The 27,935-nt window shown below is 37.2% G+C and overlaps 3 protein-coding genes, 1 long non-coding RNA gene and 1 pseudogene across 4 annotated transcripts; 4 read left to right on the top strand and 1 right to left on the bottom strand.

The window, feature by feature from the left end:
- The first annotated feature begins 77 nt into the window (after window positions 1-77).
- LOC143612159 (UBP1-associated protein 2C-like) lies at window positions 78-6,170 on the top strand (annotated as a pseudogene).
- Window positions 6,171-6,976: 806 nt separating this feature from the next.
- LOC143612171 (UBP1-associated protein 2C-like) lies at window positions 6,977-10,219 on the top strand. The gene is made up of 6 exons (XM_077086216.1): window positions 6,977-7,436; window positions 7,943-8,063; window positions 9,118-9,261; window positions 9,352-9,542; window positions 9,628-9,703; window positions 9,786-10,219. Exons 1-6 carry the CDS (start codon window positions 7,285-7,287, stop codon window positions 10,059-10,061), a joined length of 960 nt encoding a protein of 319 aa, XP_076942331.1. The 5' UTR covers window positions 6,977-7,284; the 3' UTR covers window positions 10,062-10,219.
- A 1,477-nt stretch (window positions 10,220-11,696) lies between these two features.
- Window positions 11,697-13,405, top strand: LOC143612168 (transcription termination factor MTEF18, mitochondrial-like). The gene has a single exon (XM_077086214.1). It carries the CDS (start codon window positions 11,741-11,743, stop codon window positions 13,403-13,405), a length of 1,665 nt encoding a protein of 554 aa, XP_076942329.1. The 5' UTR covers window positions 11,697-11,740.
- A 7,709-nt stretch (window positions 13,406-21,114) lies between these two features.
- LOC143612158 (uncharacterized) lies at window positions 21,115-22,032 on the bottom strand. The gene has a single exon (XM_077086208.1). It carries the CDS (start codon window positions 22,030-22,032, stop codon window positions 21,115-21,117), a length of 918 nt encoding a protein of 305 aa, XP_076942323.1.
- A 254-nt stretch (window positions 22,033-22,286) lies between these two features.
- LOC143612167 (uncharacterized) lies at window positions 22,287-24,869 on the top strand. The gene is made up of 2 exons (XR_013149905.1): window positions 22,287-22,631; window positions 24,293-24,869. It is a non-coding gene; the product is annotated as an uncharacterized LOC143612167 (long non-coding RNA).
- The last annotated feature ends 3,066 nt before the right edge of the window (window positions 24,870-27,935 follow it).

Here is a 27,935-nt window from a genome sequence, read left to right as displayed (position 1 = left end):
ATGTTCATTTCCATAGTTTTGAGATGAAAGAAAAACTTGATGCTCGTTTGTAACGCCTCTCCCCAAAAATTGATAACATGAACATATACCACCCCTCGAAAACCATATACCACCAATCAACCTCCCAAAACACCCGAATTGACCAAATTACCCTTAACGCATCACAAGAATTACGTTCGCTGTTGAACCCCCTCGCCAAAACCCAACTAGTCAATCTTCTGTCAAAGTTGTAAGTTTCTTATTATAAAATTAATAAAATGTTGACTCAATTGTGATGTTTGATTCAAGAAATAGGAAATTAGGGTTTGTTTATAAAACAAACAAAAAAAACAGTATTTTTATACAATTTTGATTATATTAGGAAGTTGGGGTTTTTTTTTTTTCTAAAACACAAGATACACCCAAAAGAGGTCCTTTTATTCAATTTATAAATTGTGACCAAATTGTGATTCTTGATTCAAGAAATAGAAATTTAGGGTTTGTTTATAGAACACAAGATTCACCCAAAAGTAGCAATTTTTATGCAATTGATAACATGTTAGATCCAATTGTGATTCAAGAAATAGAATATTGGGGTTTGCTTATAAAACACAAGAGTGTGATTCTTGATTCAAGAAATAAGAAATTAGGGTTTGTTTATACAATACAAGATACACATTTTTTTTAGAGAAAATATTGATCCTTTTATATATAACACAAACCGAACTACATCTGGATAATGGGTAAGCGAGCAACAAGTTGCGCCGCTATCCCCTTTTGAATCGCAAAGCCTATTCTATTAAATATAAATCCTTGGTTTCTCGGGCTCTGCGAGTCACTGTGGACCACCTTCTGCACCCGCTCCAAGAAGCGAACCGCCTCGGTAGCTAGGGATCCAAAAGTGTCGAAGGCAAATGGAATGAACACGTGTTGATTCTCCAAACACGATGTCTCATGCTTAGCAACCTTCCTAGACTCCGCTCTTAAAACCGCCTATCCCGGTACGAAGCCACTGTCTCTCAGCCCCACCAACGGGGACACCCCAGTAAGGTCAACACACGCATGCTTACCCCCTTCCCAGCCAAACACAAGAACATCCGCAGGACGCAGGGTAGATCTTTCTTCACGCAGATTAGTCAAAAAGTTAACAGGTGCCTCTTCTTGGCTGAGATCCCGGCACGTCTAAGCACATCCCATAACACATCTCTAACCCAGTCATGACGATAAAAGGGGAATCATAAGCCGGTATTTAAGGATGGCTCTGTATTCAACTGCCGACATCCGTTGCCCAAGACCTTCAATGGGCACAACAGTCAAAAAATCCTGGGCATGAGCCCCCTTGAGACAAGCTAAAACTGACTTTTGTCTCGGGGTCATATCGAATCGCTCCTCCAAATCATGTACGTGTTTACCATAAAGAGCACTCGCCAAGGTTTGTTGAGGTTTCTTGGGGGCGGTCTCCTTATCAGTAAAACCGCCTATATCAAGGTTCGGGAGAGTTGCTCCAATATTACCAAGTGCAAAAGAGGAGTCAGGATCTACCCCAGTAACACCAGCGTTTCGCAGGACGTGGTCCTGCAATTTCCACGACTGAGACCTGGAAGCCACAAATGCATATGCGGAGACATCCTCAGCCGAGAAAATTCCTAAGCCTCCGCAACGCATAGGGAAGGAAGCCAACCTCCACCGGAGGTCCCCAAAATGCGGTCCTCCACACACAACATCTTCAATTGCCCCCCGCAGCCCGCATCAAAGATGGACACAGCCTCTTTGACATGTTCAGGTTGACAGGTCCGGAGCCCAAACACTAACTTAGCAACCCCCATGCACGAGCGTAACAAAAGGAGCTCACTTTGGGGGTCCCTCAGGTCCGGCAGGCGTTTCATAAGTTCAACCGCCCTCAAAGCTCTTTTAGTTGCCAAAGACCGAATAAACCCTGCATCCCGACTAACCGCTCCCCCCAAGAGTTTAACTCCCATCGCAGGCCTGCTAATCTCTCCTGGGAATAAACCCGACACTTTCTTCGAATCATCACATGACGGCCAAAAAACCTCTGTTTTTCGAATATTAAGCCTAAGCCCTAGAGACGCCCCCTCTGAGCGAATAATGCCCAACGCTCTAGCGACCTCCTCAGCCTTACCAATAATAATGCCATCGTCTAAATACCAAGCATGGAAGGGCAAGGAACAGGTCCCCTGCACCCTAAGGATGAGCGGATGAAGGACCAACGCAAAAGAAGAGGGCCAAGGGGGTCCCCTTGCTGCACCCCAGTAAAAGCCCCGATATAAGTATCCCCCACATATAAACGGGCGGGACGGGCATATAACTGGACCCATGGGAAGATGGATGGACATATGCAGCTAACTTCCCTGAGAAGGGTCGTCCGATCCACCTCGTTGAAGGCGTTAGAAAAATCAACAGTGAGCATAGCCAGGGACCCGTCAGAATGAAACGCGCTCAAAAATCTGTTAGCACTATGCAATACCGCTTCTGCCCCATTAGGGATCCCAACCCCGAATTGGAAATCCCCTAGATAAGCAGCCACCTTTTTCCCTATTTTACGCATAGCGACTTTCGACACCAATCTTCTCCAAATGGCCCCCACTGCGATGGGTCTAATTCCATTGTCAGGCTTCAACAGAGGGGTCAACGGTGCCGAAGCAATGAACCCCGCTAGAACTTTTGGACAAAGCCCCCCAAGCCACAAGTTAAAAACATTAGTGATGGCCTTTAAGAGCCCGGAGGCGGTCGGAGACCCCTGGCCACAGAAAGCGTCTAAAATATGTTGGGCCCGCAAACCATCCCTCCCACAAGATGTACCTTTCGGGAAGGTTTTAATACATTCCAACACACAATCACCGTCCACCTGCAAGGCTGGTTCCGATGGCACGACAGAGGGCATGGTCGGGGGGTCCACCACAGGATGTTTATCAATCAATGCTCTCAAAGTATCCCCCCCGGCAGGCGCGGCCCCGGATGAACACAGGACTTTGATCGCCGCTGTGTAATGGCCGTCCGCTACCTTCCGGAGGCACTGCTTGATATTGCCCCCTCCATCTTCTTTATGTTGGCAATCCCACATCACTGGAAGTTCAAGGAGCGGTAGCACCAACTCTTCTAAACCTGCCCCATCTTTCCAAACAGCCAAAGCCCGCATAATGGAGCTACATTGAAGCGATTTCTTGTTACCAGACCTTCGTTCTTGCCTAGTAGCTGGTTTGACAACACGTAACGTGCAACGAGGCAACAACAAAAGTTTAACCCAAGCCTCAATAGACCTCGGGGCATCCACCACTTACGGAGCCCCCCTGACAAAGCCTGGGCAAAAGCCATGCGACACGCGGGCGGGATACTCTTGACAGTGGTAATAGGAATGGCGAGGACGTGCTCAAGGAGAGCGACATCTACCACAAACATTTCAGACTGACCACTCCAAAGTTCCACCTGCGAATCGCGGGGTTGAGGGATCCCCACAATAAAATCAAAGTCGCCTCCTGCACGTGGGGTGCATTTAACAACTTCTTTTCCGTGCAGACAAGGCCTATTCAAGGCATGCAGGGCCATGCACTCCCCGCATAACCAGTTCTTAAGCAAGCGCAAGGTTTCGACAACGTCATTGTAGAGTTCCAAGTCCGAAGCAAGATGCTCCTTTAACTGATCTCTCATTTCCTTTACATTGAAGTGATCCCACTGAAAATGCATGAGTAACCTAGAGTACCCCTTGTATCCCGGGATACCATCTTTGCAAACATGAAAATTTTTAAAGGGGCAACGCCAAATCCCCGTGCCCGAGCTAGGACCGGGCTCTCCACCACAGGCCCTCATAAATCACTTAAGAAATTAAAACTTTTTTTGTTTTTGGAAACAAAGGAAATTAAAATAAAATTTGGTGTTGGCATTTAATCAAATACCTGGCGGGCATTACTAGCGAAACCTCCAAACTAATGTCATTCAAAACAAATCGCCTAGAAAATGAAATGCTAGAAGACCAAATAAGCAAAAACCGAGAATGGGTGATGACGGTGGCAAAATAAGGGTGGAGCAGTGAGGTGGAGATGGGGGGGGGGTGTAACGGCAGTGGCGGTGGTGGGTGAGAGGCGGAGACGGAAAGGGAGGGTTCAAAGATTTCAAACCAAAGATACACCAACAAGCAGTGATTTTTATCCAATTTATAAATAAATAGTTAGACCCAATTGTGATTCTTGATTCAAGAAACAGAAAATTATGTTTATAAAACAGAAGATACACCCAAAAACAGTTTTTATTTTCAATTTATGCTTTGAATTTGGTTCTCTGAATGTTTGAAATTGAAGCGGATGCGAAAACCCTTTGATTGCTGAAGAGATAAAAAGTGTTGCAAGCGCAGATGTAACGAATCAAAGGCTTTTCGTCCGTTGATTAGCATGGAGGACCACTACTGAAAGCTTGTGTGCTGTGAGTTCTTTGTTCATGCTTCTTGTTACAGGTGGCAAAATGGGCCGGGTTGGGTTGTTCAACTTATCTTTTGTCCATTTTTTAATAATGAATTAGTATATTAGTAACTACATTACACTCTTTTAGTAGTAAATCAAGTTTTTGAATAAAATGATTTGAAATGATTTAGGAGGTTTTAAACCCTTTCAACCCGTTAAACATTTCCCAAATCGACCCGTTTGTATGTGAACAGGTTGGTGCTGCCAACTCTACTTATGATGCTTGTGTTGTATATGGGTGCTCAAAAAGTTCATGGCTCGCGTGAAGTTCTCTCGAAAAGAGTTTGTATCTATAAGAGCCGAGCCGGCTCGGTTTGTAAACGAGCCGAGCTCGAGCCCGGCTTGTAGCTCGCTCGATTGCTCGTTAAATTTTAACCCCAATTTTTAATATATGTAATAATAATAATAATAATAATAACAACATATATAAATATTAAAAGAAATAAAATATAATACATATATAATAGCTCTCTACTGTATCTTTAAAAAGAAAGAAGAGGTTAATACATATAATGTTATAACTTCTCTTATTTATAAATTTTGTAATATGTGTGTTAAAATTGTCTTCTATATATCAATCTTTGTTAAAAAATAATAAAATAAAAAAATTTACGAGTCACGAGCTAGTTCGAGCTTTTAACGAGGTGAGCCCGAGCTTGAAGTTCTGGCTTGTTTAAGTTTGAATTCGTGCCCAAGCTGGCCCTGGCTCGGCTCAGCTCGTGAACAGCCCTTGTTGTAGATTGTTGATAACGGTTATGATATAACATGTAGGCGTTTCTTAAGCATGGTGAAATCGAGGAGGGTACTGTTATAACTGATAAAGCAAGTGGAAAATCACGCGGGTTTGGTTTTGTCACATATAAAGATATTGATTCGGCTCGGAAGGCTCTACAAGCACCAACTAAATTGATTGATGTAAGCTAGACTAAGCACAATATTATTCTCCTCTCTTTGTTTGTTAAAATATTTTCTTTGATATATGCAGGGCCAAATGACAGTTTGCACCCTGGCTTGTGGTGGTGTGAGCACCAAAAGTAGTGATGATCAAGCACAAAGAACGGTTTTTATTGGCGGTTTGCCCCTTGAAGTTACAAGTGAAATGCTTCTTATGGTTTTCGAAAAATATGGTGATATAGAAGAAGGTTATGTTGCATATGACAGAGTAACAAATGAATCGCGGTAAATACTGGACATATTTATTCATCGTATTACCCTTTCTCCCTTTCTTAACGCGTATTCGTTATCTTTTTGTTTCTTAGTTGTTTCGGTTTTATTACCTACAAGACAGTCAAGGCTGCAAGGAAGGCTATTGTTGATCCACAAAAGATTTTGTGGGTAAGTGTTCAATTATATATATATATATATATATTGAAATAATAATAATAATATGAAATTTAATTTGATAAAATGCAGGGTAGGAGTATATCAGTAAAACCTGCTTACAACTCAAAGAACAAAGGTGTGCAACCACAAGTAGGAATGGCTCCTGTACACATGGCTGGTTACAGTTATCCAGGTGGCGGCATGCTTTACCACCACCGACAACCACCGCCTGCTGCTGCTGCTGCTCCTCTGCAGTACTCGGTCCAACCTCAAATGTCATGCTATCAGTACACACAGCGCCAAGAAACTGCAGGACCGTCTGCTGCACCACCTATGCTGAACCCTGGTTGGTCTGTTGACCTATGCATCGGGTCAAAGTTTAGAAATGCTCGTTAGTTTGTGAATCGAGTCTTTATTATGTCTTATAAAACTGAGTAGATTAGATTGTGGAATATGGTCTATGTGTCTTATAGATTATGGGCTAACTTATTTTGTTTCTGTCTAATAGAGTGTTGACTTGGTTTGACTTTTAGTTATAAGTTTGTTACCTTGTGTCTTTTGTTAACTTGTGTTAGTTAGGTGATGTATTGGTTATATATAGAGAGGTTGCACTCTATTTGTTATCAACACAAAATACCTAATGAAAATATTTATCAACAAGTTTTTGCTAAACAAAATCAATATTATATTAGAATACATTTTCAATTGTTAAAACAAAATGCCTGATTGAGCTTGAAGGGACGTATAGTACAATTAAACAAATACACAAGTATATATTAAAATAACACTGGAATTTCTTGTAACACAAGATCTCGTCAACTGAAAGTAAACATAGATTTTTTTTTGGAGGAATCACCCAATGGAATGGCGAGGTTGGTACATGAGAAGTGATCAAGGTTCCAACGACGACCTCAATGCCCTCAATTAAGCGCTATTATTTAACGAGAATGTAAATGGATCTGCATTGACGTGTCCATTTGAGGTTAATGGAATACAACACAAGCATGTGTATTATGTTACTCTCAAAATCATTTGCTTATCACATCGATAATCATATAAGGTTCAAGGTAACAAAATAAGTGGTAAGAAAAGGCCTGGAACGACCTTATGGTATTCCAAAATCTTAATGAGCTATAGTTTAACTCCCTGCACTGACAATGCAGCCGCCCAAAATTTTTTAAAAAAAATATAATACATGCTTACATTATATTACACAATATGATATTGAAAGATGAAGACGTAATAATATACCCTTTATATGAAACCAATCATCCAACCAATAAAGAGGTAAACGGTGGTATTTTTGCCGAATTAACTCGTCAAGAAACCCACCACGCCCTTCAGTTAGATCCCGTTGAGCACAATGCAAATATTACGCTTTTATTTTTTTTAAATTAAATAATTAAAAGTTATTTCGGGATAAGTCGGACGATAAAGACATTTATTTCCATAGTTTTGAGATGAAAAGAAAGATGCTACTCCCATTTGTAACTCCCCAAAACTTGACAACATGAACACATATCACCCCTCCAAACCCACATATCACCAATCAACCTCTCGAAACACCAAAAATGACCAAATTGCCATTAACACGTCACAAGAATTACATTCACTGTTAAACCCACTAGCCAAAACTCAGCTCATATATCTTTTATCAAAGCTGTAAGTTTCCTATTTTATAGACAGGAAATTAGGGTTTGTTTGCTTAACACAAAAAACACCCAAAAGCAGTAATTTTTATCCACATTATAAAGTTTTAGTCCCAAATTCTTGATTCAAGAAATTGGAAATTAGGGTTTGTTTATAAAACACAAGAAACACTTAAAAGCAGTATTTTTTATGCAATTTATAAAATTTTAGAACCCAATTGTGGTTCTTGATTCGAGAAAATAGGATATTAGGGTTTGTTTATAAAATAGAAAAAAACACCCAAAAGTAGTAATTTTTATACAATTTATAAAATGTTAGACCCAGTTGTGATTCTTGATACAAGAAAACACAAGATACACCTAAAAGCAGTAATTTTTATCCAAATGTATACCATTTGTGATTCTTGATTCAAGAAAATTTGAAATTAGGGTTTGTTGATAAAACACAAGAAATACCCAAAAGCAGTGATTTTTATGCAATTTATGTTAATTTGGTTCTTTGCATGTTTGAAATCGAAGGGGGTGCGAACACCCATCAATCGCTGAAGAAATTAAAAGTGTTGCAGGCGCGGATGTAGCAAATCGAAAGCTTTTTGTCTGTCGATTGGCATGGAATACCACCACTGAAAGCTTGTGTGCTGTGAGTTTCTTTGTTCATGCTTAGGCTGTAAGCGAACCGAACGTCTAACGAACCGTTCGGTGGAAAGTTCGTTTATGTTCGTCCATTTTATAAATTAACGAACATGAACAAAGAATTTCGTTTGGTAAGCTTAACGAGCGAATGCGAACAGACTCTGTGTCCATTCATTTGTGTTCGTGAACGTTCAGTAATGTGTTCGTTTAGGCTCATTATTTAACGTTCGTTAATGTTTGTTTTCATATATATGTTCATTTATATACTTTTTACTATTTTTATTTTTATATATATTTATTATATACCATTACTATTGTGATGAAACTATGTTTATGGTTACTATATCAAGCTTCTTTTGGAAATTATGTGGTGTATTTCAAGATTTTTTGGTGATTTTGTGTTGATTTAGTGACTATTATTCTCCAATTTATATGTCCGTTTGTGTTCTTTTCTGTTTTATGTCCTTTAGTGTCCGGCAACGTTCGTTTGTGTCCGTTTACAAAATTTATGAACGGACACGGACGAACACAAACAAGCTCCATTCCTTAACGCACGAACACGGACACAAAATTTTACTTGATAAAGTGTTCACGAACCTTCCGTTTGTCGGGAAAAAAGCTTAACGGGCGAACAAGAATAAGGTCTCGTCCGGTTCGGTTCGGTTTGTTTACAGCCCTATTCATGCTTCTTGGTACACGTGGCAAAACGAGCTGGGTTGTCCAAATATGCAGTTAATGTGGTAAAAAAACTGATTGTCTTTCATACTTATTAATTGGACCGGATGAATAAGTTATTAATTGCCTTTCAAACTTATTAAAGAATTTTATATGTAATTTTCAAACTTATATCTATATATACAAAATTTTATTTATAGTTTTTTTAAACTTATTAATTGGACCGGATGAATAAGTTATGAACTGATCGAAATTTTACCACTTTTGACCAATTTTGACTGCCTTTGACCGATTAATCGCTATCTAGAACCGATTTTTACAACACTTACTGTTATGCTTGTGCCATAGATTGTTGATAATTGTTATGATTACATATTTGCATCTAGGCGTTTCTTAAACATGGTGAAATTGAGGAGGGTGTTGTTATAACTGATAAAACAACTGGAAGAGCACGCGGGTATGGTTTTATCACATATAAAGATATGTATTCGACTCGAAAGGCTTTAGGAACACCAGCTAAATTGATTGATGTAAGTAATCCTTATACAGTGATTATCATGCTAGAACCAAATACTTATATCAACGTTTGACTTAAAACATATTTTGTTTTATATATGCAGGGCCGAATGACAGTTTGCAGCCTGGCTTGTGAAGGTGCGAGGACTGCAAGTAGTAGTGATCAAGCACAAAGAAAGCTTTATATTGGCGGTTTGGCCCCTGAAATAACAAGTGAAATGCTGCTTCTGTTTTTCCAAAAACATGGTGATATAGAAGGTTCTGTTGCGTATGACAGGGAAACATATAAATCACGGTAAATACTTTACATGTATATTCATCATGTTAGTACATTACCCTTTTTTAAAGCGAATTCGTTCTCTTTTTGTATGCTTTGTTAGTGGTTTCGGTTTTATTACTTACAAGACTGTTGAGGCTGCAAAGAAAGCTATTGGTGATCCACAAAAGATGTTGTGGGTAAGTGTTCATTTATTTATATTATTATTAATATTAATAATAATAATAATAATAATATGAAATTTAATTTGATGAAATGCAGGGTAGGATTATTACAGTAACACCTGCTGACAACTCAAAGAACAAAGGTGTGCAGCCACAAGTAAGAATGGTTCCTGTACACATGGCTGGTTACAATTATCCAGTTGGCATTCCTTACCATCACCGACAGCCACTACCTGCGGCCGCTCCTCTGCAGTACTCAGTCCAGCCCCAAATGGCATACATGCAGTACACACCGCGCAAAGAAACTGCAGCTGCACCACCTATGGTGAACCCTGGTTGGTCTGTTGATCCCTGCCTCGGGTCAACATGTTAGAAATGCTCGTTAGCTTACAAATCGAGTCTTTATAATGTCTATTAAACTGGGTATATTAGATTGTGGAGTTTGGCTTGTATAGCTTAAATATTATTGAGCAACTTATTTTGTGTGTCTAATAGAATGTTGACTTGGTTTGACTTTTAGTTATAAGTTAACTAACACAGGTATCAAGTAGTGTTATATATATAGAAGTTGACTCTCTTAGTTATCAAGAACAAAATACATAAAAGGAAAATATCTTTCCATTCTTTGAAAATATCTAAGATTCGTTTATCAACAAGTTTTTTGCTAAACAAAATCAAATTGGAAGTTAATTTCACTTGTTAACAAAATGCCTAACTGTTTGAAGGGACATATAGTACAGTAAAAACAGTACGCGAGTCATATAACACTAAAAACAATTTTATTAACACAAGGTCTTGTACTTTTATCAGACGTAATAGTTTAATTTGTTATGTCGAGGGGTGCTCGTAGACTTGTAAAACTGAGTATCCGGTTTGTTTGAGACTTGATGGTTCACATTTCTGTTTTTGACAATTTGACGGTTCAATAGACGTTGGGAACATGAAACAACCGTGTAACCTGAAGTAACTTTTTAACCTTTTCATTTTTTCCATGTTTATGCCTTATGTCCAAGGCTTGATGCAAACTACTATTGAGCCGGGGGTCTCACCGGAAGCAACATCTGTATTCCTAAATGGTAGAGGTAAGGTTGTTTACATCTTACCCTCCTCAGACCCTATCATAGCTTTGCTATTGGTGGAATATACTGAGTATGATGATGATGATGATGATGATGATGATGATGATGATGATGATGATTTTTCCATGTTTATATATTAATTTTGAAATTTTAATACAAATCATCAAAAACTTTAAGAATGAAAAACAAGAAAAACAATTCAAGCCCTCAAACCCAATCACTTTGATTTGTTGTTTTACCCCAACCGTGTATTAGCAGTTCGGTCTATTATGTTCGTTAAAAAAAATGATTAAGTTGGATATAAACACACAACTAGGTATAATTCACCTAATAAAATCTGTATCATAATAAATAAAAGGTTTTACTGTAGTGGGCCTTCGTATAATCCAAATAGGAGATGGTTGGCTTCGACTACCATGTGTTGTTTGTGATCGCGAGCATATGAGATTGTCTTTTGTCATTGGATTACCCCAGGTTAGAGGTGCACAGAATATCCCATTCCGACCCAACATGGTATACCGATCTGAAACCGGTTCCTACTCATGTAACCGGACCAGACCCGGACCCGACATAACCGGTTCCACCTTTACCCGGTCAACACCCGACCTAACCCTACCCGAAACCCGAAAAAGCTGGTCAAATACCCGACTATGCCCAGAACCGGTTTCTACCCAACTCCTGAAAATACTCGGTTTGTGCACGTCTACCCTATATAGCCGGACGTTATTCGTTGGTTGTTAAAAAAAATAATTAAAAAAATTAACATGAATAATAATAATATTAATAAGAATATGATACACCCTCTCCTCCATAAACCCTCAATCACGAACCCTAAAACCTGAGCTTCTCAAATGGCCGATACAAAACCGTAATCAAAATTGAATCTTTGAAGCTTCCAATCTGCATTTAAGGTTAGCAAACTCTTATACACAATCAATTCCTTATAAAGATTGAATCTTTATACATCTTTATCATGAACAACCTCTTAAAGCTTCAAACTTGTTCTTATATCAAATGGGCTTTTACTAATTTCACCCAAAACCCTAGGTTCTATGGTAGAAAGCCACATATTATTATTCAGTCAACTGATTTGACCAAAGAAAACAAAAATGTTATTGAAGCACAAGATGCTCTGATTGAGTATCTTCACTCCACAAGAAACTTGCAGTATTCTGATGCCGAAAACATTAGTCGAAACTCACCTACTTTTGTTAAAAAGTTGGTGAAAAGTGTGGAAAATAAGGATGTTAAACAATCATTAAGAAGATTGTTTCGTTACCACCCGGTTAACGAGTTCGAGCCGTTTTTCGAGAGCGTGGGTATGAATTTTAGTGAGTATTCTTCGCTTTTGCCGCGTGATATGATGTATTTAGCCGATGATCAACGGTTGCTGTCGAATTATCATGTGTTATGTGAGTATGGTATATCTCCGAAGAAAATAGGAAAGATTTGTTTAGAAGCTCGAGAAGCATTTAGATTTGATGATGGGATTTTGTTGTCACAACTTAAGTCACTTCAAGCAAGGGGCTTTACGCAATCCTGGGTTGCAAAACTTGTGATTTCGAGCCCGAATGTTTTGGTAAATGACGGTTTCTTGAAGGTTTTACAATCTTTAACGAATCTTGGGATCGTGCATAGTTGGTTTGAGGAGAATGTTTTGGAGGAAGATTCTTATAATTGGAACAAGATTCTTGAAACTTTGTGTTTGATTAAGGGGTTTGGTTTTAGCAAAGCGGATTTAAAAGAGTTGTTATGTAAGAATCCAAATGTTCTTTTGGAAAAATCGGGAGATGCGACTGTTTCGTTACTCGTGTTCTTGATTAAGTTTGGAGTTTCCAATGATGACATATTATCAGGTTTTAAGCAACTCCGACAAATCAAGATTCAAACTTTGCAATCAAACATAAAGAATTGCTGTCATTTTCTTGTCAAGATTGAGATGGATGATGATGATATTGCAAATATTATTCGTACCCACTGGCATGTGCTCGGATCTTGTACGCTAAAAACCGTTAAAAGTTTGTTAAACGGATTGAAAACCGGGAAAAAACGTCTCCGTGACATCTTAAAAGAAAACCCGTTTGAGTTAAAGAATTGGGTTGTTTGGAAAAAAGTGACCCCGTTACCAAAAACAAGAAACAAGTTTTCCCCGGAAAAGATTCGATTTTTATCGAATTTGGGATTTGTTGAAAACTCAGATAAAATGACTAAAGCTTTGAATGCATTTAGAGGCAGTGGAGCGGAGCTTCAAGAGAGGTTTGACTGTTTGGTCAACGCAGGTTTGACCCGAGATGATGTTGCAGAAATGGTCCAGCATGCACCTCATGTTATCAACCAGACTAAAGAGGTACTTGAAACGAAGATTGATTTTCTTGTAAATGGTTTAGGGTATGACGTTTCATCGTTAGTTAAATATCCTGCTTTTTTAGGGTCGTCGATTCAGAAAATTAAACTTAGATTCGCAATGTTTAATTGGTTAATGGATCGCGGGAAAGTGAATAGTAATTTAGCGTTAAGTACGGTTCTTGCTACCTCTGATAAAATGTTTGTAAGAGTTTATGTAGAGCGCGATCCCGAAGGGTTAATTGTTTGGGATAATTTTAAGAAACAGTTTTTCCCTGATGAAAAAGTTATATAGATTACTGAGAAAGCTGCATTATTTGGTTTAATATATGGTTGAAATTGAAGCAACTAATGAGTTTTGGTGTACTGAGTTTGTTTTCTGATTTGATGGTTGTAAAGATGTAGATGAACTAGAAAATGTATACTTTTGACTTATGAAAGTCAAATTTGACTTAGTGTTAAAGTCAAGATTTTTATGTGGGCCATAAGTTTTTTGAATATTTTTTTTATAAAGTTAGTATTTGTTAATTTGTTCTAGATGTAGTTGCATTATTGAGCTGGTGTAAAGTGTAAACAGACTCGGAATATTTTAAGTTTGAGTTCAGATTATTATTAACTAGTAGGTTGCCCCGCCGTGATGCGGCGGTGGGCGGTGTTTAGAAAACGATTAAAGCCCACATTGTGACCGTCAAATGTTTCATGATCAACATTTGCCGAACCTAGTGAAAATAAAAAAAACGGTTGAGAACCAACGAAGAAGGAAAGCTCGTATATATGTCATCATCATAGTCTTTACCATTACGCCATCACCCTATCCTTTATCATCCAAACAACTTAAAGTTGTCGTCGTAGAAGGCGGGAGAGCCTCCGACAACATCGCAACAAAAACACTGATCATATTTAGACTTAACCAATAAACCACCTAAACACCGGGTAAAACTAAAACAAATGTTGGTGGTGATAAGTTAAGCATAACGATGTCTAGGCAAACTGATGTAGGGAGTAAGTTAAAGGACAACCATGTCTAGGCAATTATTATAAGCAAGGACGACATCGCTGTAGGCTCAGAGTAAACGACGCAACCTGGTTGCTTCTTTGAAGCCATCTCAGATCCGTCTCAAACGTTGTTATCATCATAGCCTCTATGCCAAAAACCACATGAAGTCAAAGGAACAACACCGGACGTGGTTTCACAAAGCCTTCACAAATATCAAATTAGGGTGAAAATTAGATCTAAGTACATTAGAAGTGGTGGAGAACAAATTATTTGTGAAAGGAGACTCGAAAAAGAAAACAAAAATAGCTAGAATTGTGACACAAAGACATGGCAAACCAACCTGACGAAGCCACATGCCTGATGAATACGTACTAATAACTCTGCATAAGGTACAACCTTTATTGCCAAGTCCTCCCAAAATTGTAGTTATATAAATAAATTATTTAAATATTATTAAACTTCTTTTTTGTTTATTAGCATAATAATTATATTATTAAGTAAAAATTAGTATACTTATAAATGGATACATGTTTGTTTTCGTGAGCCTAGTCAATCTTGGTATAAAGTTTGGGCTCGAGGTCGTTTATTAAATAAGCTATAATTAAGGCTCAAACGTTTAAGCGTTTAACGAGTCAGTATTAAGTAGTTAACAAATAACTTTGACTCATTAACACCTCCAGTTTTGTGTTTCAAACTCCACTTATTTACTTTTAGTGTGCTTATAATTAACGGTGCAAACGAGTCTAGTCTCTCACTAGCTATTTAATAGCTATTTAAGATTGGATCGATAAAAGGTTCGAAACAAGTAGAGCCTGAGTGGCAGAGCCTCAGATAAGCTCGCTTAGTTATCGAGCCCGAGCTCGATTGTTGCATGGGAAGATCATTTAGGTTCACCGAGTTTCAACGAGCCTTGTGTATTTTTAAGTTTAATCTCTTTTGAACTTCTATATATTAACTAAATTCAAATTGCATAGCCAAGCTCGAGCAAACTTTTGCTCGTATAAGGTAATGCACATGAGCTCGAGCCAAGCTTAGGCCCTTTTTAGTTTTTTTTTTCAACATATAAAATAATTGAAATTGTATATAAAATTATAAACTGATCAATTATAAACGCGCGGAGTTTGAGCTTGAAAAAATTGTTCGCGGGCCGAGTTCAAGCCTAGTCAAGTTTGGGCTCGGCTCATATACACCCCCTGGCCCCTACTTAAAATATTGGATCTTGGAGGGTCTGGATGTAATTTTGAAAACTACAAGGGTGTATATTGTATATGCACATAACTTCAAGGACCACTTATGCTATGTTTTCTAAAAACAAACAACGAATATGTCTTCAGATCACAGCTAGAAGCCATTAATTACATTTAAAATGACAAAAATGCCCTAGGTACAATATAAGATATAAGTATGAGTTTATAAGAAAGTGAGGGGTAGTTTAGGAAAAGTGAAGTTTCTCCGACAGGTGGGAAATGGGGGCTTTTTGAATTTGAACCGGGTGGCCCACCAACACGTTATCATGGGCAGGAACAACACCGTGTTTCAGTAAACTTCTTTCTTTCTAATATTTCTTTAACCAAAAGAATTTAAACCGTATAACCGAGCCGAGCCGAGACCAAGCTTGACTCGTTTTAAGCTTTTTTCTAAAGCTTGAGCTTGGCTTATGAGTTGATTTTTCAAGATCAGCCCGTTTAAACATGGTGATAATGATGCTTTATTAATTTTTAACCATGAGTATTTGATCATCTATTCATCTACAGGTTTGTTCAATAGGAAGATGTACGGTTCATGAACATAAACGATCAATTTTTATAAGATGAATTAGTTTTTATTTTTGATTTTCTAACATGAAATATGAAATTTTAACTTAGACGTTGATAGTTAAGTATACGTTTGTTTAAATAGGGTGGGGTTAAAATAAGAAGTGGAGTTTGTCTAAGAAGTGTAAGAAGTAATCTGTTGCGTTAGATATGTTGATTTGACGGTGGATATGGAAAGTGTTTTTTGTTCGGTGTGTTTTATTTTAGTTGTGGTGTGTTTTTTGTTCGGTGTGTTTTAATAGATATAGTGGTGAAAACACACTTTCTACACTTCTTAGAATAAATTTACTTCTTATTTTAACCTTGCTCTGTTTAAATATACTTATTAATCTATTTATTCGGAATTTTTCAATTTGCTTATCCTTTTCTTTGCAATTAAATATCATATATAATAGAGTAAATTGTGGTTTTCGTTCATGTGATTTGTCCAAATCTACGATTTTAATCCAATAGTTTAAATTTACGATTTTCATTCATATGGTTTCATTTCACCTGAAATTAAACCGGAATTCATTAAACTCGTTAAGTTTGGTGGTTAAACCCATCAGCGTACCCTTAACGTGATGGACAGTTTTGTCTTCCCCCCCCCCCCCCCCCAAATACACACAGCCCCTCACGTGAGGGCGGCTTGTGAATTGCTACTTGCCGACTTGTGTTTATTTGGGGAGAAAAGGGACAAAAATGCCTCTCATGTGAGGGGCACGTTGATGGGTTTGACGACCATACTTAACGGAGTTAATGAATTCAGGTTTAATTGCAAGTGAAATGAAACCACATGGACGGAAATCGTAAATTTAAAACTATTGGACTAAAACTGCAGATTTTGACAAATTATTAGGACGAAAACAACATATAAAAATTCATATTCATAATATTTTGTATTCGTATATTTTGATGTGATCATTACATCATATTTCATACATGATACTTAAAGACAAATCATTTTTTCCTATATTAAATAGGAATTAAAATTTAATGGATAGGTATTTTTATGAATTATGTATCACATACCATACCATATAAGATCATTATTATTTATATAAAATTGATCATTAGTTTTTATATTATTTTTATGTTATCACGACATAAACAATCCTTAAATACATAAATCAGAATATTTCTGTCTATTTATTTATACCAATTGAGTTACACATGTTAATATTTAATTGAAATGTCTCAATTTTAATTTTATCACAAGTTATGATATATTGGAGAGGGATATTTTGAGAATTTGATGAACTGTAAGAACTTTAAGAACTCAATTTTGAACCACACATTTAATTAAATGAGTTAGAATATGTGGTTGAGATTAAATTTGATTAAAAAATGAATAAGGAGAGAGAATAAAGATTTTTGTTAGTTACACAAGTTTAAACTTTAGTTACACATGTGTAAAAAGTCGATTCGGTGTGTAAAAAATTACGGTAATTTTTTGTACATTACTTATACTTACGTATTACACATGTGTAACAAAACTTCAAAAAAAAAAGTTGTTACGTTGAGTTCCTTCGAGTTCTTAAAACTCAAAGCGGTTCTCAAAAGAAATCAATCCATGATATATATTACCTTCCCATGATTAATGACCTTACACTCATAATTATGTAAATTCCAATTTAAAAACTGGATAAGTGGCTTCTCTAGTTCACCTGTTCAATAGGTCGATATGATCTGAAAAACCAAGCGATCGGGAAAGATAGCAGGCAAGATCATCGATTTTGTCTAGATCACTCATAACGCTCAGATCATTTAGCTACGATCCATTAACAAGTAACATAATCACCAAGATGGCAATTTTTGATTTACCGGTCATGTATCCTATATATGTTTTTATAACACCAAATATAGGTTGGCATGTTCTTAAAAACCGATATGCCAAAAAAGAGTTTAGAACTAAAGCGTCGATTTTACTTGGGTCACTCAAAATTGACCATGATCACATGGGTCACTAATTTACATCGACTCGCCGCTGCAACACTAAAGTCTTACATACCATATAAACGTCATTATAAATATGTTATCTTTTGTATCATAAGCTACACGAGTTTTCTATGCATTTACTAATTTAACTTTTGGGTTTATGCTAGTGTCATAACAAAGTTAACTGATAACAACCAAATTCATGTCCTTTTAACCACAAGTTAAATCTGTTTTTTACAAAGCTAACGAACTCATTTTTTTTTAAACATTAAACTTCATTCAAAAAAACGAGAGAGACCTCAAAACTAAGGCCCCTCAACAAACCAATTACAACATGTACAAGGGGTACTTGACCCAATCAATCCAATCTATCTTATCTATATTCGATCTAGCCTTTAACCATAAAAACGACATAGCTTTAACTACCGCCACAACCTCAATTACCTTCGGGTCCGAATTGTGAAAGACTTTCTTGTTTCGCTCTTTCCAAATAGCCCAACATGTCACCATAATAACACATCGAACAATCCTTTTACCTTTACCCGCCACTGAGGAGAAATCTGGCCAAGTCTTCAAGTCTTCGATAGTGTTACTAGAGGCCGGAACTAGGCGGCACCAACTCCATACCTTGCTCCAAACACCGAAAGCAAAACCACACGCAACAAAAATATGGCTGACTGTCTCCTCACCAACATTGCACATCGGACAATTTACCGTTGTGGGCGTTTTGATCCCATAACCAGCAGTCAACAACCTTAGTAATTCGAACGACCAAAAGCATGTAAGCCACATCTTGAACCTCGGAAATCCCTTCAACGGAAGTCATACCCAGCTGCCAAAGATCCTTAATCGATGTCTGATCGCCTTATGTCTTCAAACGAGCAGCAACCGTGACATTTTTGTTCTTGTCAGCTGAGAAAAGGAAAGGCCATCGTCTGTACAGAGGAGTTGAACCGAACCACACGTCCTTCCAAAAATCAATACGAGACCCATCTCCAAGTAGAGATGATCAAAAAAACCGGTTCCTGGAACCGAACCGGTTCCTACCCGTTTTTTGTAGGAACCGGACCCTATCTGATTCAACCCGATGATCCGTGACCGGTTCTTGCATTTCTGAGTGTGGGCGGGTAGGAACCGGAACCGAACCGGAACCGGTTCCTAACCGTTTTTTTGGCCGTTTTTTGACCGTTGGGGTCAAAAATAGCCGTTTTTTGACCGGTTACGGTACAGGAACCGGTTTAGGAACCGGTAAGAACCGGTTCCATAGGTTAGGGGTCCGAGGGTGGGAGAACCGGTTCGGTTCCCTAACCGGTTCGAGCCTGGAACCGGTTTCAAAGGGGGTTTTGAATATTGGAACCGGTTAGGAACCGGTTCCGGTTCCTAGTCCCAAACCGTTTTGAACATCTCTATCTCCAAGCTTACAAGAAAAGAGGTCCTCAACCCTTCTGCCATCAAACCGAACTTTGTTTAGTACAGACACAATTGATTTCCAAACTCCACCTAGAGACTTTTTCCCAGGAACAAAAGCCCATTTATTGCGACCTCCATGAAGACTGATAATAAATTTTTGCCACATACTCTCATGCTCGTTTTTGAATCTCCATGCCCACTTTACCAGTAATGCCGCATTCACCTCGGAAATCTTAGAAATACCCAACCCCCCGAAATTTTTTGGTCTCGTGACAACTTCCCAAGCAACCCAATGAACCCCTTTCCCATCCTTATTTCCAACCCATAAGAACTTTTGCATCAATCTCTCAATGATATCTACCACAGTACTAGGCGCTCGAAATATAGATAAATAATAAACCGGTAGGCTCGCAAGCACCGATTTTATTAACGTGATCCGACCTCCAATGGAGAGGACCTTCGCCTTCCAAGATTGCAGCCTGCTTCTAACATTTTCAATCACCATATCCCAATGGGAGATACGGTTCATGTTAGCACCGATTTTAATCCCCAGGTATAGAAATGGAAATACGCCAACGCTACATCCCATAGAGTCTGCCAAACTTCTAACTTCGGCTTCCGGAATACCCACACCATAAAGAAACGACTTATGGACGTTTATTTTCATCCCGGAAACAATATGAAAAATACAGAGCAGCCTTGTAACTTGAACAATATTCTCGGGGGACCAAGAACCCATGATGAGAGCATCGTCAGCATACAACATGTGCGAGATAATAGGACCATCACCTGGAGCCAAAATACCTTCACTGTCCCCTAACTGAACCGCTCTAGATAGTAAAGACGCCAAAGCCTCCATGACTATCAAGAACAAAAAAGGCGACAAGGGGTCGCCTTGTCGGAGACCATTTTTACAATCAAACTCGAACGTCGGGGACCCGTTCACTAGAACCGCGGACCGAGCAGATTGAATAATACCTCTAACCCATGAACACCATTTATCCGGGAACCCCATTTGTTGCATGATGGAGATGAGGAACTCCCAATTCACGTTGTCATACGCCTTCTCGAAATCTAACTTAAACAGAAGCGCCTTTTTCCCCACCTTCTTCATCCAACCAACAAGTTCATTAAGGACAAGGGGACCATCAAGGATGAGTCTGTCCTTAAGAAAAGCCGACTGTGAATCGGAAATCACATCTCCCAACACTTTCTTAATCCTGCGAGCCACTACCTTCGATATCGCCTTATTTATAACCCCAACCAGGTTTATAGGCCTGTAGTCCTTTAAACCCAAAGGCGTTTTATTTTTAGCGACCAATGTAATATATGACAAACTGCACTCTTTGCTGATCATACCCGTGTCATGAAACTCGGCAAAAACATTTAATGAAACGAAAATTAAATCCATCAGGACCTGGAGCCTTATCCGACCCACACTCGAACACGGCGTCTTTGATCTCACCCTTCGAAAACGGAGCAGTCAACATACTAATATTTTCTTCGGATACTTTTTTCAACCCAGGACAAACTAAACCCGGCCTGCTGACATGCTTTTCTTTAAACATCTCTTTATAAAACCGCAACACTTCTCTCTTAACTAAAGAATGTTTTGAAACCCACTCCCCATTCACCAAAACCCCCTGGGATCATATTAGCCGCTTTTCTCCCATTCACACAACGATGGAAGTAAGCCAAATTATCATCACCAAAGGAGGCCCACTTCACTCTCGATTTCTGCTTCAAATCTTTATTTTTCATCATCGTTAAACTAGCCCACTCTTTCTTGCTCTCCTCCCAAATCCATAAGTCTTGTTCATCAAGAGCCTCGTCTTCCATTTTATTTTCCAGCCGAGATATATCCTTCTAAAGCCGACTTATCTCCTCCCCTTCTTTGGTCGACACACATTTCCACCAATTCTTTAATTCCCTTTTTACCTCAGCAAGCTTTTTAAACAAGGAGATATCTGCAGGACCCTCATAATAAGCATTGGAGAGAGCGTTTTTAACGACATCAAAACAATCATCCCTGTCCAACCAAGAGTCGAACCATTTGAATGGTTTGGGCCCATAGTTAGTATCAACAACTGTCAACAAAATCGGATTATGATCTGATAATTCCCTGTTTAAAGCCCTTAAACAAGCCCCGTGCCATCTGTTAAAAAAATCTTGACAAACTAGGAACCTGTCTATCTTGCTCATCTTGATCGAATCACCAATACTCGTCAAATAAGTGAACTTGTTTCCCTGCATATTAAATTCTTGGAGACAAGCTTCATTAATAAAATTGTTAAAATCGTGAGCCGCTCTAACATTAAACTTCGATTTTTTTCTTTCCTCCACCCATCTAACCGAATTGAAATCTTCAAAAAATATCCACATACCCAACTTACCCTGCATCAAACCCAAAAGGCTATCCCATAACACCCTTTTCTCCCCAACCTTCTGTGGCGCAAAGACATTCACAATGTTAACCAAAGACCCATCTTCTATTAAGTTACCGGACACCAAAAGAAAGTGTTGCTCCTTAATAGAAGAAACTTTCTTAAACTTCCTATTGTTCCAGAGAGTAATAAGGCCACCTGATTTACCCCTGGCCCCAACTATATCAGCTTCAAAACCACCATTCCCCCAAACCGAAGCTATGTCGAAGTTACCCACATCAGCCAACATCGACTCTTGTAAACCCAAAACATCTACTTTATGATTAGACACCAATTTTTTCACCCAAGCCGGTTTCCCAACCGACCCAATGCCTCTAACATTCAAGGACAATAAATTCATTTCAAACCTGTTTGTCGCCTTTCACCTTCAATTGATTTTTTAATAAGCTGTTCGAACCCTTGTAAGTTCGTCCCTAGCCGATCTCCAAATTCGATAGTTGCTTCCATTTCACTTATCTCCATATTCAAATAGTCAATGCACGTAAACCTAGTTAAAAAAAAGTACACATATTTACAATTTTGATTATTATTATATTTATATATTATTATTTATTTCAATGAAATGAATACATACTTTTCTTGTATATTTCCACGATAAACGCCCACAATTCCTTGTTTCCCTTCTTCACTCGTTCTCTTCTCTCTTTGCTTCAAATCCATTAAACTCTCAAATCTTTATTATTATTAATCTTTTTTTCTCAAATCTTCAATCTTTTTTCACTTTTTTTCTGATCTGATTCACAACTTGTTCATATCAGATCAAACCCATCAATCTTTTTGCCTATTTTATCATAAAAACACAATCTTTTTCATTTTTTTCATCAGTTTTATTGATTTCTTTAATAACCCAATAAATCAAATCTTGTTTCTGAAATGGGTTTCTGTTAAAAGATTCAAATGGTGGTTTTTTGTTGATGTTCATCAGTTCATCTTCAACTGGTATGTGGTCTTTTATTCAGTCTCATATTATGCTATTTTGTTAGATTGATTGGTGATTTGATTATTTAATTGATATATTTATTTATTTATATATTTTTAATTGATTGAAAGTTGGGTGTTTTAGGTTAAATCCAGTTCTTGTTTTTTAGATTTCAGCTGTTACAGTTTTTGGGATTTTATAGGTATTATTGAATATTGATTATCAAGTATGAAAGTCAAAGTTTGACTTGAAAAGATTCAAACTTGATACTTCTAATGCTAATATTTAAGATACGGATTATTGCTCAAGGTTATTATTTCCTAAGTGTTCTTGTAAACTATAGGTACAGTTTACATCAATTTCAAAAATAAAAATCTCATTTTGCATTTAAAAAAATTAAAAGTTTGACTTTTGATGCAAGAGGTAGCATATACTCATATGTTTCTTGTTGATTTCAAATTTATGAATCTTGGGTCACTTTTAGTTTCTTGTAGTTGTGACTTTAAAGGGCTTGCATGTTAGTTAGCTGCGCGGTTTGTGTGCATTTGACTGCATAGGTTTTTGCATTGACTAAGGTTGAGAATGAAGAACCTCAAAATATGTACTTTTATGTTTCTTGACTTGTTCTTGATTCTTTATTCTTGTTGGTACAATTATATTTTTCTTTTTTGTTACTGTTTCTTGATTCAAAGAAGTAAATGTTGTGTTCATGATAATTATTCTTATTCTATGTAAAAAAAAAGGTGCAAGATTTGGATTTTGTTTAATTGGTGTGAGTTTATTATAATGTTGTGATATTGTTATAAACTGATTGGAAACAAGTACGCGAAGATTGCATAGTTTATCGTAGAAGTTGTTTTTTTTGGCATAAAAATAATTGTAAGGTTTGTTTGGATGGTGCTGCAAACCTGATTATTGTGATTTGAAGTTGTAATAATCAGTTTTGCCCGTGTTTGACAAATTTTGTTGATTTTGTTTCTTTCTATCTTGTTTGATCTATCAGAATATTCTTTACTTTATGTTTGGGATTGCTTATTCAAAACTGTTACTCCCAAACACTCTGAAAACAATGTATTATTCTATGGAAACACAATAATAAAATTATCAGTTATGATAAGCTTATACCAAACACCGGATTTGTGATTTTTGAACATCAAATGATCGCTTAAAAAACTTTTACTAGCATTTGGAACCAATATACACTAGGGGTGTAAATGAGTCAAGCCAAGCCTGAGCTTCAGCTTGTTTCAAGCTCTATTTCTAAAGCTCAAACTCGTATTGGGCTCAACTTGTTTATTATTTATGAAATATGAATTAATTTATATACATTTATAATTATTTTACATATATATATATATATATTATAATATTTAAATATAGCATAAATATATATTATTTAGTTATTTTTACATAATATTATATATAATATATTTAATATAATAAATAAAAGTTATTTAAAATAATAGGATCATGAGCCTGCTTGAGCTTCATAAATGAAGCTCAGGCTTTGGCCCGGGCCCGTTTATCAAACAGGCTTATTTTTTAGGCTCGGGATCGTTTAAACTTAGCTAAGTGTTAACAAGCCGATCTCGAATAGCTAACGAGCGGTTTGGCTCGTTTACACCCTTAATATACACTTCGTTATTAAATACAAACATGACCGACTGTATGTTTCTTGCAGATCTCACACCTGATCATTAAAAAATCACATCTTTTTTATTATATTTACAATGGGTAGAGGCAAGGGAAAAGCTAAAAAAAGCTCAGTTATTGCTCACCGTGAGGACCGAAGCGGAGAAGAAGAAAACAAGCTCGCCAAACGAAGAGGACGGCCCACAAAAGCTCAAAAAGAAGAAGAAGAAATCGAAAGGATTAATGAAAAAACCGACGCTAAACTTGAAAACAAGAGAAAGAACCCGTCTTCAGAGACTGAGGAAAGCCTGGACATGTTGAAAGATGAACACAGTGTCGGGACCGAAACAAACGAGCCTGAGTTAACAAAACCTGCAGGGTTTAGGCATAATGGAAGCAGGAGGAAAAACAAGCCACGAAGGGCGGCTGAAGTTGGCGTTAGTGCATGTGAAGTTTGCAGTTGGGTGGTGCTGAAAAGCTGAGGGATTTTCGGGTTTGGTTCGGTCATGTCATAAACGGGTTCTTTTTGTTTCGTATTTCATGAACTTTTGTAATGCTTTAGATGCATTGACATTTTTTGCAGGTTTATAATATTAACCAAGTTTTGGTAAAATCTTGTTCCTTAATTAAGTGTGTATTTAAGTGTGATAAGGTGTCAGGTTGAATTGATAAACCCGAACATTACCCGTACATTTATTTACGTCAAAGAATTTAACTATAATCAAAACAAGCTTAAAATTGTGTAACTCAAAGATGACGCGTGTAAACTATATGTGATCTAAACGGGTCAAACTAGTTAAACAAGTTTTAAAAAAAACTGTAATCAAGTTTTAAATGCGTTAAATGGATAATAAATGCAACCAGTCAAACTAGTTAAACAAGTTTTAAAAAAAACTGTAATCAAGTTTTAAATGCGTTAAATGGATAATAAATGCAACCATTTATCTAAATGAGTAAAACTAGTTGACAGATTTTAAATAAATTGTATCAAGTTTTAAATGAGTTGAAAGAATAATAAATGGGTTGATTTACCTTATAAAATGTATATATATTTTTTATTTTGTTTATTATAATTTTGATTCGATCAAAATGCTTAATTAACCATGTCAACCAAAACACTGACATAATTGCTAAAAGTGTTAGAAATGACAATCCTGAAGTTGATGTTTTCATGTATGGATCATCACTCGTATGAGAATATGATAACTGTTAATCAGCCAACTCGAACCGCTAGATACAAGTATAATGTAAAAAAGAACATATTGTCCTATTATACTGCTCGTAGTAAATCCTATAATTCAATAGGATTGGATAGAATATTAATACATTTGCCTTAAAAAAGGAAGAATAATATATTAAATAGTAGATTAATATCCATAGAGTAAAATCCATTCCTTATTTATAAGGTTGCTCACGGTTCTGTTTAGTCAGTTTGATAAAAATTATGGGCTAAACTACGGTTTTGGCAAACAAATTCAACCGGGTTTGATGGGTAACCGAATAGTCAATTTGGGGGTTTAATGGTTTGATTTTGATGTTTGGCCGTTTCATCATCATCATCATCATCATCATCATCATCATCATCGTACTCAGTATATCCCACCAATAGCAAAGCTATGGTAGGGTCTGAGGAGGGTAAGATGTAGGCAGCCTTACCTCTACCCCATAGGGATAGAGAGGCTGCTTCCGGTGAGACCCCCGGCTCGATAGTAGTTTTGCATCAAGCCTTGGACATAAGGCACATAGCACTCAATCATCGGGACACCGGCTGATCGGTGCATGTACCCTTATCTTTCAGCTATCAACGCCACTACATGATGCCTGATTAACCATCCGTCACTTTTAACGTTATTTTCACGAGATTAGTAAAATAACGTCAAAATTAGTGCAATTTCACTTTTGCCCATCCGAGGGTTCACACATATATACATCATTAGTAAAATATGTTTGGCCGTTTGAAACCATTTAATGATTCGTAATTATAACACGCGCATATATGTATACACACAAACATTCTTCAAAAAATATATATATGTTTAAACGGACAGTTCGATTTACACGGCTGGGACCGAAACCGTCAAAATGCAAAAACCAAACCATGAACTAATGTAAGGATATCAAACCGGCCGGCTTGCTTCGGTATGAATGGTTCAATTAGTATTGATGGGTTTTCAATATCTCCTATATTTTGAATAGCTCATTCAAATGTCTATTGGATCAAGTTTGTGTTATTGCTGACAAAAAAGTAAGTTGAAGGACCCCATATGGCAACTAATAAAGAACTTTATGTAATGGCTAAACAACCCAAATTAACAACCAAGTTTCATGTTTTTACCGATCATGATAACGTACTTATGAAATTTTACAATAGAACTAACTTTTTTTAGTTCTTACAAGTCTTTAAAATTTTAAATTATATATTTTTACCAAACAAAACAAGCTTAGCCGACTTAAAGAAAGCTTCAACAAATTTATTAGACCACATGTAATGGGGCGCTCCCCACCCTCAAAACTCCCAGAACACCGCCCCCTGGGCATTTTGGCCCTCAAAAACTCTTCTCAACCGTTTTGTACACAACGTTGGATGAATAAAATGGTGGGGCCAAGGAGAGAAACCAACCAATGAAGATGGGAGGTGGGAGCGTTTTGCCGTTTTCCACTACGGGTGATCTTACACTTTCTTGTTTCGACTGGACTCCTTTAATTCTTCTTTCGACTCCACTGGTGGCACGCGATTCATTATATCTACCCTTGTAGAGATCGAAACAAATTAATTTTGATTTTTTTTCCATAGTTTACAAGTGTTTGTTTGAGAGAGAGTTACACATTTATTTTTTTAAATTGGTTACACATGATTCTTGTTGAATGAACTCTTGCAGTGATATTTATATAAAAAATCATTTTTTTATTGTCAACATAATTAGCAAGTGATGTCAATCTTTTGAGTTTGGTCATTCAACTGTCAAAATGGCTACAAAAGAAACTTGGCTAACTCCACCTTGAGTTGCATTCATTTGATTTAGCTTCATCATAAAAGATTAGACTTGATTGCCAAGTATTGTTAGGTACATTCATAATGTTGCTTTCATGTTTTAACAGCAGTTTAATTTACACATTTATGTATATATCTCATAGAATCGGGAAAGTAACTATTACTCAAAAGTCAAAAGTGAACTCCAATTCTGTTTTATCGTTTAAAGCTGTTGCTTTGTATTGCAAGTTGTAGAGTTCTTTGCATGCAAATAACTTTGAAAGTCAAAAAAACTTATGCGACAGCTTTTAGTCTCTCTTTTGGGAGTTCAGCAACTTTTAAAGTGGCCCATCCTATTCCTAACCATAACCAAATCAACCATTTTAAAAATCGGTTCGTTCTGACCAAACCCGATATGTCCCAAACCTATTCATAACTTTTAGCCTTTAGGAACGAAATCCATAATTGAAGATTTGAAGGGACCTTCCGTGTAATTTTCTCTAACTTTTTTACCATTACTCATTTCTTGGCTAGCAGGCATTTATCCACGCCTTGCACTTAGGTGGCACGCGAGTCCTTCATGCCTTGCGTGTTTAACTACCTAAGTTTTTGCAGCACCCAAATGCATTTTTAGCCATTTACTTATGAAATTACTGATTTGGTTGTGCCTCGCTTCAAGCAGGTCAATAAAGAAATTAAAAAAGAAAAAGAAAATAACAGG

The sequence above is a fragment of the Bidens hawaiensis genome, unplaced genomic scaffold (genome assembly GCF_021521415.1).
Source record: "Bidens hawaiensis isolate Kalapana, Puna unplaced genomic scaffold, B.hawaiensis_p1.1 tig00033826_1, whole genome shotgun sequence".
Classification (NCBI taxonomy): Eukaryota; Viridiplantae; Streptophyta; class Magnoliopsida; order Asterales; family Asteraceae; genus Bidens; species Bidens hawaiensis.
This window is presented reverse-complemented; position numbering and strand designations above follow the sequence as displayed.